This window comes from Pelodiscus sinensis, chromosome 5, assembly GCF_052426305.1.
Source record: "Pelodiscus sinensis isolate ZL-2025 chromosome 5, ASM5242630v1, whole genome shotgun sequence".
In the NCBI taxonomy this organism is placed as follows: Eukaryota; Metazoa; Chordata; order Testudines; family Trionychidae; genus Pelodiscus; species Pelodiscus sinensis.
The window spans coordinates 123,546,497-123,562,300 of NC_143056.1; the positions used below are offsets into that span (position 1 = coordinate 123,546,497).

At 45.9% G+C, this 15,804-nt stretch overlaps 1 protein-coding gene across 1 annotated transcript in view; it reads right to left on the reverse strand.

Annotated features, from left to right (window-relative positions):
* Window positions 1–15,804, reverse strand: part of LOC112547202 (solute carrier family 9 member C1) — a 384,240-nt gene that overhangs the window by 110,873 nt on the left and 257,563 nt on the right. The window contains exon 21 of the mRNA XM_025188925.3: window positions 2,827–2,925. Coding sequence (XP_025044710.1) covers window positions 2,827–2,925 — 99 coding nt within the window. The remainder of the gene's footprint in view (window positions 1–2,826; window positions 2,926–15,804) is intronic.

Here is a 15,804-nt window from a genome sequence, read left to right on the forward strand (position 1 = left end):
GAAGTGTTAGGAAGCTTTTAAGCATCTTAAGCCTGTTCTTATGTCTGACCCTGTCCTAAGGGTGCCAGAGTGGGAAACAGCCTGGAAAGCAGGTCTAATAAGGACCTGCTATATCAAACGCTAAGGGCGCCCTCGTTGACTCTGGAATTCCTTGTAGTCATGAGGAGTGAGGAGAGTCTGCAGAAGAATTTTGCCCATTGACCTCCCGTTGCGGGGCAACCAGAGACATTTGGCTTAAGATAGGTCTACTCCAGCTACTTTATTTACACAGCTGGAGTTGCATCTCTTAAGCGGACTTTCTAGTTTAATAGACCTGCCCTTAGCTTGTGCATAAATCTGGCACTGGTCACCATATAGCAGGAGTCTGCAACCTTTCCAAAGTTGCATGCCAAGATTTAACCCTCCTGCCTTGGGCTGTGCTGCTCTATTAGGGGAGGAAGACGCTGTCTCCACCACATGCCCTGTGTACCATTTGAGTCAATTCAAACCTTTCCACAGATCACAAGTTGCTAATGGAAACTCAGTGTTAATTACACAATTACACCTGAGACATTTTGCTAGTGCTGCAGCTGGGGAGAATGGGTTAATTTAAATTATTAAACAGATTAAGCGTTTTAACTTTCTTGTGTTAGTTTATCAAACTTCATTTTAAATAAAGGAAAATATTATGTCAAATACAAAAGATTTCAATGTTTTCTTTATTTATGGCAGGGGTGGGGAATCTTTTTGGAGTCGGGGTCACTGACCCATAGAAAAATCAGTTGGGGACCACTCAAATGAGAAGCAAAAAACTCCTCCCAAAATCCCCAACCCTATTGATGTGGCCCCCAGCTGAAACACTTCACTATTCTGGCACTCCAGCCCCCATGGGGTGAAGGGAAATGATAGGGAGGACTGAGGTTCAGGGCTTCCCATATGACAGATTTACTTTTCTGGGGTTCCAGAGTTAGTGGATTTTGTGGACCCTCTTAGGCTCTGGGGTTGGAACAAAAATGAGGGATTCAATGTGCGGGACAGGGCTGCCAGCAAGTGGGATAGGGATGGGAGCACAGGATCTAAGTGAGAGGTGAGGGGCAGTAGGAGGTGAGAAAGGTAGGGTCGGGAAGGGAGTTTGGCAGCAGGAGAGAGTGTGGAAAGAGGGTACAAGAGGAAGTTTGGGGGTGGGATTGGAGGAATAATGCAGAAAAGGTGAGAGGATAAGAATGCTGCCAAATAGCTAGTTGGGGAGGGAGGCAAAAAAGCGGGGAGTAAAGGAAAGTGCAGCTTCCACAAAGTAAAACTGTATCTCCCCCTTACATCTTCCCTATGCTCCAGCCTTGCTCCCCTCAGCCCCATGATCCCCTCGCCTGATCCCTTGCATCACCCCATGTCCCTCAGTGCAACCCCTGCCCCCTCCCTCCCGCTCCCCCCCACAGCCCTGTGCCCCAGCGTATTCACTGGCAGGGCAGTGGTGCTGGGACTCTTAGCCCCCTAGGAGCAGCACTAGGGTGAGGAGAGGCGGGCAGGGGACAGAGTTTCTTCCCTGCCCAGCCCAGCCCTTTGGCTGCAGGCTATGGCTCCAGGGTTGGGGCAGGAAGAGCCCGGGGCTGCTCAGGCCTGTTTCCAGCCTGGTCAGGCACAGCGAGGCACCGGAGAATGGTCTCTCCCCTCTGCACAGAACCTGAGGGGAGCAGCATGGTGTCAGCCGCCTAGCCCTGGCTCTGCAGAGCATTCCTAGCCCCGCCAACTCCCAAAGCAGGATGCAGCCCCAGGAATGCATGTGTGTGCCTCTCTCGCCTACTTTCCCCAGCGGGAAGCTGGAGCTGGTGCTTCCTGCTGGGGGAGGGAGGCAGGCGAGGCACACGGAGTCCCAGCATGAGCTCCCTGCTGTGTGGGAGGAAGGGGCAGGACTGAGCTCCCACCCTGTGTGCCAATAAAAATGGGCTCATATGCCACTTGTGGCACATGTACCAGGGGTTGCCAACCCTTGCCATATAGGAATCATTTTTTAAAATGTATTTTTAAGCAGCCTATTGAGACTTCTGCCAAAGAATCTGCAAAAGTCTCCAATATTTCTTTAGAATGAGAAAATGCTTAACATAAAACTCTCTTGGTGAGAGGATAGAACATATTCTTTTATTTGCAAAAAATTGTGGAGGCAACTTCTGCCTTACTAAATTCTCATGAGAAGGCTCCCTGATAAAGGAGGTGGAGCTGAGAGGATATCATAATGACATACTAAAGGAGATAGCCCTTCTTTGTAATTTTAAGAACACCGTGTTACAAATTGAATTAAAAAAAAATCATGATACTTACATACAATGTTTAGAAGCTACAGAAATTCTAGAGGATGTTTTATGTTTGTTCATTTGGTCAGATCTTAAGATTTTGGCTGTAGGAGAGCTTCTAAACCCTCAGGTAGAAAGCAGTATACCCCTTAGAAGAGTGCTCCTTACCCAAGAACAGTTAATACTAACTTATCAGTAAGCAGAAAAACCCTTACGTCTGGAAGGAAATAGTAACAAACTCACTGAGATCAGCATTTGTAAGATTTTTTCCCCCATCTGCTGACAATAGGAATTTTGCATACAGAACCTATTGCCTCTTTATTATCCTTCCATGTCCATATGTACTGAAGTGCACGGCTTCAGCAAGACAAACTGTTATTAATTATTCCAGAGTTCACATGACAGGTGAGCAATTCCAAGATCTAGGAAGACAACTTAATTAAGGTGTACTTTGAAAATTTTCAAATAGCGTTTAAAAGGATAACACCCAGCATTTTATTTCCCTTGAGACTACCAATGTAAATTTCACAATACATTTTGAACAGTAAATATATTGTACCTTTGTCATTCCAGAAATAATTAGATGAATTCCTTGTGGCATTTCATGTTCCTCACATATAACATCTCCATAGTCATAGCAAAGGAGCCTTGCTTTTTTCTAAAAATCACAAGCAGATTCATTGTAGGTTTAAATGAAACAGTACAGAACGTATGGAACTTACTACACTTATGAGCATTCAGTAACTAAACAAACATAATGGTAATAGATGTTTAGATTTCATTGGAATTTTGCAGAGCAGAAGGGTTTTTTCAAACAATCATAAAACTAACAATGTAGACTAATATTGTACTTACATTTATTGTATTTCCATTGCTACTTCCCAGAAAAGTAATGTCAGAGGCCAAAATATAATAAAAATTTCCTTTACGAAAGTAATGACAGAGACCAAAACATGATAAATATTGATTGCGATTATTTAAAGAAAGGAGGTAGTTATATTCTAAAATAATTTTCTTAAACATAGGAACCCCAAAAAATTCAACACTTATTTTTATTATGCTTTAACATTGCTAGGATTTATATAAGGCACGACAATACTTAAAGTGTAACATCTCTCATTAAGATAACCCTATTTTCGAAGTCAAGAGGCTACTTTTCTATGGTTATTTTTAGGGTCACAGGATACTCATATGAAAGGAAAAAGTCTATTTTTATTTCAAATGCATGATGGTATTGCTACTGCCAGTTTCCAATGCAATAGCAACTAATAAATATTTTTCAGAGTAGAAGTTTTTTTCAAAGCAAATCAGAACACTGAATGAGTTTATTCTGAAAGACGGAACAAATGTCAGACAAAAAATAGCTTTGACAGCATCTACATTCATTCAATTTTTCTTTTCACTCCAAATCCTATTTTTCATATTAAGCACTTGTTATTCCACTAAACTGTAATTTCTGATAATCACAAAACAAATTGTATTTGGCATAGCATTTGAACATTTTGAAATTATAAATAAACAAATTTTCTGATTAAATGAAAAACTGGAAGACTTCAGGTTGTATGAAAGATATTCTTGGGACACTGGGGCTTCATGACTGTCCTCATTAACTCAGATTGCATGACCACCTTATTTTTTACATTTTCATAAGACTTTATATTTTTTAGACAGTACTTGTGAATGCTGAATGGGTGTTTTTGGCACTTTTCTGGCATACTCAGCTCAGAAGCAGATGATGTGATCTACACTGTTTACTTCCGTCCAGACAGGGAATCTTGAGAAGTGTGCTGCTTACCCGGAGCTAGAATTCAGGATGTTACTGAAAGTCTTCTGAGACTGATCAAACCTTAAGACAGCTACCCATTCCTACTTCTCCATGTAGAAACTAACGATACTGCCAAAAATGACCTTGAGCGGGTCACTGCAGATTATGTAGTGCTGGTAAGAAGGATCAAGAAATTTGAGGTGCAAACGGTGTTCTTGTCCATCCTCCCTCTTGAAGGACAAGGTCCAGGTAGTGATCATTGAATTTTGGAAGTAAATGCATAGTTGCATTGATAGTGTCGGAGAAAAGGCTTTAGATTTTTCGACCATGGGATGCTGTTCTGGGCACAAGGATTGCTAGAAAGAGAAGGGATCCACCTAATGAAGAGAGGAAAGAGCATCTTCTCAGGCAGGGTTACAATCATAGTGAGGAGAGCTTTAAACTAGGATCGTCGGGAGATGATGACCTAACCCCTGAGGTAAGTTGGGAAGTGGGATACTGGGAAGAAATACAAGGAGGAAGGTGCAACAGAGGAGGACCCCTGATTCATGTGGAGAAGGCTGGGCAATCAGCTAGTTACCTAAGGTATCTGTACATGAATGCAAGAAGCCTGGGAAATAAGTAAGAAGAATTAGAACTCCTGGCACAGTCCACGAACTATGATTTGATTGGAATAATGGAGACTTGGTGGGATGACTCACATTAATGGAGAACTGTCATAGAAGGGTATAAACTGTTCAGGAAAAACAGGCAGGGTAGAAAAAGAGGAGGAGTTGCACTGTACATAAGACAGCAGTATAATTGCTCCACTATATAGAGGGAGAAAAACCTGTTGAGAGTCTTTAGGTTAAGTTTAGAAGCAGGAGCAACAGAGGTAATGTCATATTTGGTGTCTGCTATAGACCACCATATGAGGTGGATGAGGCAGACGAGGCTTTCTTTAGACAACTAACAGAAGCTTCCAGATCATAGGCCCTGGTTCTCATGGGGGACTTTAATCACCCTGACATCTGTTTGGAGACCAAAACTGCAGTAATCAGACAATCGAGGAAGTTATTGGAGAATGTAGGGAACAACTTCCTTGTGCACGTGCTGAAGGCACCAATCAGGGGCCATGCGCAGCAAGACATGATGTTCACAATCAAGGAAGAATTAGTTGGGGAAGTAGATGTGGTGGCAAACTGGGAAGCAGTGATCATGAGATGGTTGATTTCAGGGTCCTGAACAAAGGAGATCAGCAAAATACAGACCCTGGATTTGAGAAAAGCAGACTGACTTCCTCAGGCTACTGATGGGCAGGACCCCTAGTGTGCTAACATGAATGGGAAAGGAGTCCAGGAGTGCTGGCACTATTTTAAAGAAGTCTTATTTAAACCATCCCGATGTGCAGTAAGAAAAGCAAATATGGTAGGCGACCAGCTTGGCTTAACAGTGAAATCCTTGGAGAGCTTAAACACAAAAAAAGAAGCTTACAAGAATTGGAAATTTGGACAGATAACTATGGAGGAGAATAAACATATTGCTTATGATCAATAAAGGGAAGAAGGACAATCCAGAAAACTATAACCGGTCAGCCTCACCTCAGTCTCCAGAAAAATCAGGGGCTGTGTCTACACTGGCACCCTTTTCCGGAAAAGGGATGCTAATGAGACACTTCGGAATTGCAAATTCCGCGGGGGATTTAAATATCTCCCGCGGCATTTGCATGAACATGGCTGCCGCTTTTTTCCGGCTCGGGGTTTTGCCAGTCTAGACAGGATCTTGCAGAAAATAAGCCCCTTTCCAGAAGATCCCTTATTCCTACTGTAGGAAAACCCCGAACTGGAAAAAAGCGGCAGCCATGTTCATGCAAATGCCGCAGGGGATATTTAAATCCCCCGCAGAATTTGCAATTCCGAAGTGTCTCATTACCATCCCTTTTCCGGAAAAGGGTGCCAGTGTAGACACAACCATGGAGGGAATCCTCAAGGAATTCATTTTGAAGCACTTGGAAGAGAGGAATGTGATCAGGAATAATCAACATGGATACACCAAGGGCAAGTCATGCCTGACCAACCTGATTGCCTTCGATGACAAAGTAACTGGCTCTGTGGACAAGGGGAAGGCAGTTGATATGATATACCTTAACTTTAACAAAGCTTTTGATATGGTCTCCCACATAATTCTTGCCAGCAAGTAAAGGAAGTATGGATTGGATAAATGGACTGTAAGGTAGACAGAAAGTTGGTTAGATTGTTGGGCTCAACGGGTAGTGATCAATGGCTTGTTGTCTGGTTGGTGGTCGGTATCAAGCAGAGTATCCCAAGTGTTGGTTCTAGGGCCAGTTTTGTTCAACATCTTTACTAATGACCTAGCTGAGGGGATGGATTGCATCCCCAGCAAGTTTGCAGATAACACTGGGGGAGAGGTAGATACACTGGAGGGCAGGGATAGGATTCAGAGTAACCTAGACAAATTGGAAGATTGGGCCAAAAGAAATATGATGAGGTTCAACAAGGACAAGTGCAGAGTCCTGCATTTGGGACAGAAGAATCCCAAGCACCGTTACAGGCTGGGGACTGACTAGTTACGCAGTAATTTGGCCAAAAAAGAGCTGGGGATTACAGTGGATGAGAAACTGGATATAAGTCAACAGTGTACATTTTCATCCAAGAAGGCTAATGGCATATCAGGGTGCATTAGAAGGAACATTGCCAGCAGAAATGATTGTTTCCCTTTATTCGGCACTGGTGAGGCCATATGTGGAGTACTGTGTCCAACTCTGGGGGCCCCCCATTACAGAAAGGATGTGGACACACTGGAGACGGTCCAGTGGAGGCCAACGAAAATTATTAGGGGGCTGGAGCACATGACTTTTGAGGAGAGGCTGACAGTTTTGAGCTTGTTTAATCTGCAGAAAAGAGTGAGGTGGGATTTAATAGCAGCCTTTAACTACCAAAGAGGATGGAGATGAGGCTGTTCTCAGTAGTGACAGACTGCAAAATGAGGAGCAATGGTCTCAAGTTGCAGTGGGGGAGGTCTAGGTTGGATATTAGGAAAAACTATTTCACTAGGAGGGTGGTTTGGGTTACCCTAGGGAGGTGGTAGAATCTCCACCCCTAGAGATTTTTAAGTCCTGGTTTGACAAAGCCCTGTCTGGGATGATTTAGTTAGGGTTGGTCTTGCTTTGTGCAGGGGATTGGACCGATGACCTCCTGAGGTCTCTTCCAGCCCTTAAATTCTATGATTCTACAAATAAAAGTAAAAGAAAGTGTGGACCAAAAGAAATGGACTGTCATATGAAACTTTCCATTTTAATCCTGAGATGGTCTTGTCCCAAGAGTTCCTTGCTAACTCTATCAGAAACGATAATAAAATGAAAGCAGATGTACGGGGTCTCTTGGTGAGTATAGTCGATAAACACAGGGTGGAATGTCAGCTCATCGGGATGCTCATGGAAAGGGACTGACTGATAAGAGCCCTGCATGGATACAAAGTTGGTATCTGCATCTGCATCAATAATCCATGGATATTTGCATTCCCATGTGTGGATATGCATACCTACGGATATAAAGAGGTTATCTGAAAATTTGCAGGGTTCTAAATACAAAATTTAGGAAGTGGGAGGAAGTCCCTAAATCACAAAGCCCCAGCAAGGGGAAACTGATATCCTTGGTAGGTCACAGTACAAAGCCCAAGAATACAGATCCTCAGTCAGAAATTAAGAGCAGAAGGAGGGATGAAGGAGACATCCAGCCCACGCCCCTTAACAGAGGAGAAAGACCCAACAGAGCATCCAGCATGGCAACTCCCAGGAGAAGAGATCCAGGTCCCACTTACCATGTCTGAGGAACCTGGGCCCTGGAAATAGGGATCAATCCCAAACCTCTGCAGGAATGGTAAGAAAGGAAAAGAACAGGGGACATACCCCAGGGTGCAAATGGTGTGAGGATGAAGAAGTTGCACACCTTTTATAGTAATGATGGTTTTTCAAAATGTGAGTCCCTATGGGTGCTCTATTGTAAGTGTTAGGACATCCAGGCACCGCAGATTCGAGATTTTTCCAGCAATGGTCAGTTGGGCCATTCATCACCAATGTTGTCTTGTAATGTTTGCACATATCTCATTGTGTACACTGCCCAATCCTTCTCTGTTCCTTCTTTACCTCCAAACTGAAGATCTGGACTTTGAAGAAAAAAGGAGGAGGGTACGTTGTGGAGCACCCACAGGAGACGAAGTTACTCACCTTTGTGCAGTAACGATGTTTCTTCGAGATGTGTCCCTGTGGGTGCTCCACTCTTGGTGTTGGGCTCGTCCTGGTGCCACTAGTCGGAGGTTTTCAGTAGCAGTTGTCAGCTAGACTGTGTGTGTGCAGTCAGTGTCTCGTGGCTTTCGCACCTTTGATCGCGCAGTCTGGCTCCTGTCAGTTCCTCTCACCGCTCAGTTGTCTGCAACAAGAAAGAACCATATTCCGGAGCAGGGAGGAGGGTGGGACGTGGAGCACCCACGGGGACACACCTCATAGAAACATCGTTACTGCACAAAGGTGAGTAACTTCGTCTTCTTCTTTGATTGGTCCCCGTGGGTGCTCTACTCTTGGTGATTGTAGAGCAGTACCCAGACAGCGCTCCACACTTAATGTTTGTCTGCAATTGACAATACTGCCGAGGCCACAGCCGAGTCTTTGGATAAATGTTGCGCGATTGCATAGTGTCGCATGAAGGTAGTATTTTATGACCACGTGGCCATCCAGCAGATATCTTCCAAGGATACCCTACGGGCGAAGGCTGTGGTTGTAGCTTCCGCTCTTGTGGAATGAGCTCTTGGTTGTAAAAGAAGAGGTCTATTTTGGGTAGCGTGACAGGTAGTAATACATATGCCTATGAGCTTCGCAATACGCTGGCTGGAAAGTGCGCTGTCTTTGGATCGTTGTGCTATTGACACTAGTAATCTGTCCATTGTGCGCCAGTCCTGAGTTCTATCGATATAGAACAAAAGTTCTCTGCGCATATCGAGGGTATGTAATAAGGCTTCCCTCTGCAATGAGTGAGGCTTAGGATGCAAAGATGGCAATACAATGGGTTCGTTGAGATGGAACGAAGAACATACTTTTGGAATAAATGTCGGATGCAAGTGTAATGTGACCGACTCTTTAGTAAACACTGTCAATGGTGGATTTGCCATCAATGCTGATGTAATTGCTAGTAGAAAGACTACTTTCATTGTTAACATTCAAAATGGTATAGTTGCTAATGGCTCAAAGGGAGGATACATCATGGTGTCGAGTACCAAATCTAGGTTCCACGAAGGGGTAGGTGGTTTCTGTGGAGGAAGAAGGTTAGTCAGACCTTTTAGAAACCTTTTAGTAGTTGGGTGGGAGAACATGGAGAATCCTTCTATAGGATGATGAAAAGCACTAATCGCTGCCATATGTACTTTCAAAGAAGAGATCGCCAGACTGGAACCCTGCAGCTGAACAACGTAATCAAGGATTCAATGGAGTGGAGCTGTTTTGGGGTTAGTCTGACTGTTGCAACACCACCGTGCGTATCTAGTCCACTTCGCCAGGTAAGTCTTTAGGGTAGATAATTTCCCACTGTGCAAAAGGATAGTCTTCACTTGCTCTGAACAGAGGTGCTCATTTGTTTTGAGCCAATCAGGAACCAGGCCGTCAGGTGGAGAGTTCCTGGCCTGGGATGAAGGACAGAACCTCGATTTTGTGATAGGAGATTTGATAGAGGGGGAAGCGGATAAGGTGGTTTCACTGACATCCTGTGGAGGAATGGATACCAGGGCTGTCTCGCCCACGCCGGGGCCAGTAATATTACTCGTGCTGAGTTGGCATTGATTTTCTCTAGTATTCTGGGTATGAGCACTGTTAGAGGGAATGCATAAAGTAGCGATCCCTTCCAGTTGATTAACAGTGCATCCCCCAGTGATCCCTTCCCGATTCCTGCCCTGGAGCAGAAAAATCGGCATTTCCTGTTGTATGGAATGGTAAACAGATCTATAAGAGGTGTTCCCCATCTGCGGAAAATTTGAAGAAGGATGTCCCTACGTATTTCCCACTCATGATCCAGCAGGAATTGGCAATTGAGAGAGTCTGCGATCATATTGTTGGAGCCAGGTAAGTATGACGCTGTGATGGTGATGTTGTTTTGGATGCAGAAGTTCCACAGATGGACTGCTTCCGCACACAGGGAACGTGTCCTCACTCCTCCTTGCCGGTTGGTATAATACATTGCAACAATGTCGTTTGTCAACACCATGACCACAGTGCCCATGATACGGGTATGAAAGTGTTTGCATGCAAGAAAAATAGCTCTCAGATGTGGGAGGTTTATGTGGTGTAGTCTTTCGGAATCTGACCACCTGCCCTGCACCTCTCCCCCATTCATGTGTGCACCCCAACTGATGAGGGAAGCATCTGTGGTTATTTGGTAGGAAAGTTGCGGCCAATGGAATGGAACTCCCACCATGAGGTTGTGAGACTTCGTCCACCATGTGAGGGACTTGCAGATGTAGGCTGGGGGCACCGCTATCTTTTGGATGCTGTGCCTTGAAGGTATGTATAGGGACGATAGCCAGTGCTGGAGGCATCGAAAATGTAGCCGGGCATAGAGAACTACAAAAGTGGTAGTGGCTATATGGATCATCAATTCCATGCAAGTGTGTACTGACACTGTGGGAGCATCGAGGTCTTGTATTGCGTGAAACCTTTCTACAGGTAAGTACGCTCTCACAGCAATGGAGTCGAGCGTGGCACCTATGAATTTTATGTTCTGAGTAGGATACAAAGTGGACTTTTTTTCATTGATTATAAGGCCCAGGGAGTTGAAAGTTTGAACAGTCAACATAACCATGCGTGCCGCCTCCTGCCATGTCCTGTCCTTCACGAGGCAATTGTCCAGGTAAGGAAATACCACCACATTCATATGATGGAGATGTGCCACCACAACTGCAAGTGTTTTCGAAAAAACCCTTGGAGAGGCCGCCAGACTGAAGGGTAGGATGCGATATTGGAAGTGATTGCTTCCTATTGTGAACCAAAGGAATCGCCTGTGTGCTGGGTGTATGCGATGTGGAAATATGCATCTTGCAGGTCGAGGGCTGCAAACCAATCCCCATTATCGAGTGATGGGATAATTGAAGCTAGTGTCATCATCTTGAACCTCTGTTTCCGGAGGTAACGATTCAATCCCTGCAGATCTAGAATGGGTCTCCATCCTCCGGACTTCTTTTGAGTTAAGAAGTAGTGGGAGTAAAAACCCCTTCCTCTGAACTGGTTCGGAACTTTCTCTATTGCCCCAATGGAGAGACAACAGTGGGCTTCTTGTCGTAAGAGTTCCTCATGAGATGAGTCCCTGAAAAGGGATGGGGTTGGTGGGGTAGTAGGAGGAACGGAGGTGAATGGAATCGTGAATCCGGATGTCACCAGCTCCAACACCTATCGGTCAGATGTTATTGCGGCCCACTGATGGTAAAAGGGTCGTAACCGATGGTGGAACAAGGGAAGAATGTGACACTGGTTTGCAACGATGTCAGATGCCTGCATGCCCTCGACCGAGGAGTCAAACCTGCTGTTTTGCGGGTGATGTATTATTCGCTCATACAAGCTGAGGCCGTCTGTGCTGGGGTCGCTGTCTTGGATGCATCTGCTCATATAGACGCTGCTGTTGTCTCTGATACTGGTGATCGTGTCTTCTCTGGTACAGATAATACCACTTACGCCTGAACGGAGTGGTGTACATCCCCAAAGTGCGTAAGGTTGTACGGTAATCTTTCCCGGAGTGGAGGACTTCATCTGTTTTCTCCACGAACAGCTTCTGTTTGTCAAAGGGAAGGTCCTCCACCTTGCCTTGCAGCTCTTTGGGGATTCCCGCTGTGGCTAGCCAGGATGCTCTGCGCATGAAAATGGCTGTGGCCGTAGAGCGTGCTGCTGTGTCTGAGATATACATTGCGATTTGAAGCCCTGCCCTTGATGTAGTGTAACCTTCGTGTACTTCTGACTTTAAGATATCTTCCAGATTCCAAGAAGCCTATTAAGCCAGCTCAGTCAATTTGGAATGGTTATCAAAGTTGTGATTGGAAAGTAGGGCAGCATAATTCGCTATGAGCAGAAATAGAGTGGCAGAGGAAGAGGACTTCCTGCTGAAGATATCGAGTTTCTTTGCCTTTTTGTCTGCACCAATGATTTTGAATTGTGGCACCTTTGACCGTTGTTGAGCGGAATCCACAACCAGGGAATTAGGTTGCTGGTGAGTAACTCGAAGCCTTTGGCTGGGACGAAATATCTTTTGTCGACCTGTTTGCTTGTCGGGATTGTCGAGGCTGGTGACTGCCGTATTTCATCTGCAGCCTCCATGATTGCCTCCTCAATTGGAAGAGCAATTTTCAAACGTTGTTTTGGATGGAGATTCTGCAGTAGGTGATGATGCTTGGTTTGCACCTCTGCCAGCTGTACCTCCTGAGACTCAGCAACTTGTTTGAACAGTTCCTGAAACTGTCTCAGGTCATCTGGAGGGGACATATCCTCAGGGCAGACCGCCACATCTGGAGCTACTGAGGTCTGGTCTGTTGGCGACATCTGCTGAGGCTGATCCTCGGCTTCAGATATCTGCCCTTCTTCAGGATCAGACTGTTGTGGTTGTGCCTAAGATGGTTTGGACAGGTAGTCTTTCTCCTGTGTGTGTGATCCCACTGGGATGCGCTGATAGTCTGGGGAATGGAAGCAGCACGTAGGTTGAGACTAGGAGTGGGACCGGTAGTAGGTGTGCATTCCGTGGCATCGATCCTAGTAATGGTCAGAATAGGTTGGGGAGGACCATCTGGAAGATGTAATGCTGCCATGATGCCTATAATAAATTGCGCAGGGAGAAGGCCTCGGTGAACACGGCAAACGAGACGAGCACCTTGCCGGTGATGGTATCTACAATGAGGTGATGTGTGATGTCTCCAAGATCTAGGGCTGCGCCGCCGCAGTGAATAAGACCCTCGAGTGCCACGGTAGTGTGTGGCCCCCTGCATGGGGAAATAGTGCCTAGGAGGTGAAGGAGACGGTGGCGGGGAGAAAGTTGGCGATGAGGAGAGAGCTGACAGGCGCATGGTCGTTTTGCCAGCAGCTTTTCTTTGTGCTGCAGCTGCTCTGTTGTCTAGCTGGGCATGGTCTTCATTGTCATGCACTATCAGTGCTAGAGAGTGCCCTGGTTCCCTGCTGTGCTCTACTGTCTCCATGACCGCTGCCCCTCCCCCCCCCCCGCTGTGCTGATGCCTTTGATGGTGGTTGCAGCGTGTCCGGTGCTGCTCTCGGTGCTGGCGTCAGTGTGTGTTGTGCCTCTGGTGTCGTCAGCTGTGCTGGCAGTGCTGAGCTGTCTCTGTGCACGGCTCTCAGTGCCAGCACCGGAGTCTGCTGTTCCGTTGCCGCCAGCTGTGCAGGTGGTGCAGAGCCAGCTCTGCACTCGGCTCTTGGTGCTGGCGCCTGCCGCACCTCTGCTGCTGTCAGCTGGCCTGGCAGGACTGAGCTGACCTTCGTGCGGCTTTCGGGGACGGTGCCAAGGCCGCCTTCTGTGCTGGCACGGCACTTTCTCTCAGCGCCGGGGTGGCTGATTTCTTCGCCATGGCCCCAGCAGTCATTTTAAGGGCAACGGGTGTGGATCCCAGCATGCCCAGTTCGTCCCCTCCGTTGACTCTTGGTGAGGGTGCAGCCTGTAGAGAGTGGTTTGAGATTCCCTCACTTTCTTATCTGGGTATGGCCCGGGGGATGAAGCACTTCTCTTTTGTGCCCCCATACTAACTGGAGCCAGCGGCAGAATGCCGCTTGAAGACTGTAGAACCTCGTCAAATAAAAACAGCTTGAGGCGCATTTCTCTTTCCTTCCATGCTCTGGATGTCAATTTCAGACAGTGCTCACATTTGTGAGGGATATGAGCTTCACCCAGGCAGCGGATACAAGCCGCATGCCCGTCTGATGCTGGCATAGCCTCCCGGCAAGGGGAACACCATTTGAAGCCTGAGGAACCAGGTATGTCAATTTCAGTTTATTTTAACCAGATAACTAAACAGTAACACTAACAATAAACTAACTACTACTAACTACTATCCTACATGAAACTCTAACTATAACTAACTCTTTTTCTCAACAGAAGCTGAGCTTCACTGAGGAGAACAGGGAAGCTCCATCAGCAACCAAGGATGGTTGAAAGGAACTGATGGGAGCCAGACTGCGCGATCAAAGGGGCAAAAGCCCCAAGACGCTGACGCATGGTCCAACTAACAACTGCTACTGAAAACCTCCGACCAGTGGCACCGGGACGAGCCTGACACCAAGAGTGGAGCACCCACAGGGACCACTCGAAGAAGAATCATTGTTACTGCACAAAGTAACTTCTTTGAGTGCTGTCCCTGTGGGTGCTCCATTGTAAGTGGCTATCAAGGAGCTCCCTTCCCCACAAGGAAGGTGGGATTCAGAGCCACATATCGAGAGTAGAGGATAGAACTTTTAGGCCAACTCATGTGACAGGACTGGTCCTCAAGGTGGTAGCATAAGGTTTTGCGAAAGTGTGCTCTGAGGTCTATATACCAGATCGACAGATATCTGCTATGGGGATATTACACAGAAAGGCTATTGAAGCTGCCATAGCTTGAGTGGAGTGAGCTCTTAGGTTAGTAGAGGATGTTTTGTTTCAGAGAGTATAGCAAGTGTATATACATGTGGAGAGACACTTGGATAGGCACTGTGTGGAAACTGCTGTTCCTTTTGAGCGATCTGCTATAGAGATGAATAGCTGCTTTAATTTGCAGAAAGATTTTGTTCTGTTTGACAGAGGCCACTGCTTGTTGGACATCTAGGCTACGTCTACACTGGCATGAATTTCCGCAAATGCTTTTAACGGAAAAGTTTTCCGTTAAAAGCATTTTCGGAAAAGCACGTCTAGATTGGCAGGATGCTTTTCCACAAAAGCACTTTTTGCGGAAAAGCATCCGTGGCCAATCTAGACGCGGTTTTCCACAAAAAAGCCCCGATTGCCATTTTCACAATCGAGGCTTTTTTTCGGAAAACAGTACTATGCTGTCTACACTGGCCTTTTCGTGCAACAGTCTTTCGGAAAAAGATTTTTGCCCGAACGGGATCAGCATAGTATTTCCAGAAAAGCACTGATGATTTTACAGGAGATCCTCAGTGCTTTTCCGGAAATTCAAGTGGCCAGTGTAGACAGCTGGCAAGTTTTTCCGCAAAATCATCTGATTTTGCGGAAAAACTTGCCAGTCTAGATACATCCCTAGAGTGTGCAGGGTTGCTTCCTCCTGGTCCTTGTGAGGTTTTGTGTAGAATGCTGATAAATTTATGGATTGATTGATGTGAAAGCCGGTAGACACCTTCAGAAAGAAGGCTAGGCGCAGTCACATTATAATTTTATCTTTGATGAATGTGGTATTGGTAGGTTCACTCATGACATCTTCTTGACTCTTCTGACTGAAGTTATAGCTACTAGGAATGTGACAGTCATGGACATGTATAAAAGTATGCATGTGGCTAAGGGCTCAAAGGGTGGATGGTTGAAGGTTCTGAAGACATGGTTTAAATTCTATGTTGGGGTGGGCTAATTGGAGGGTACACACTGAATGCCCTTTAGAAACTGTCTGAGTGGATATGCAAAGACAAAAGAGCCATCAATTTGCATATGAAATATGGTTGTATCTGTCAGGATGACCTTTAAAGAGTTAAGGGCTAGGCCCAACTGCTTCAATTTGAGGAGGTAGTCCAAGATGAGTGGCAGTGGTGCTTCATTGGGA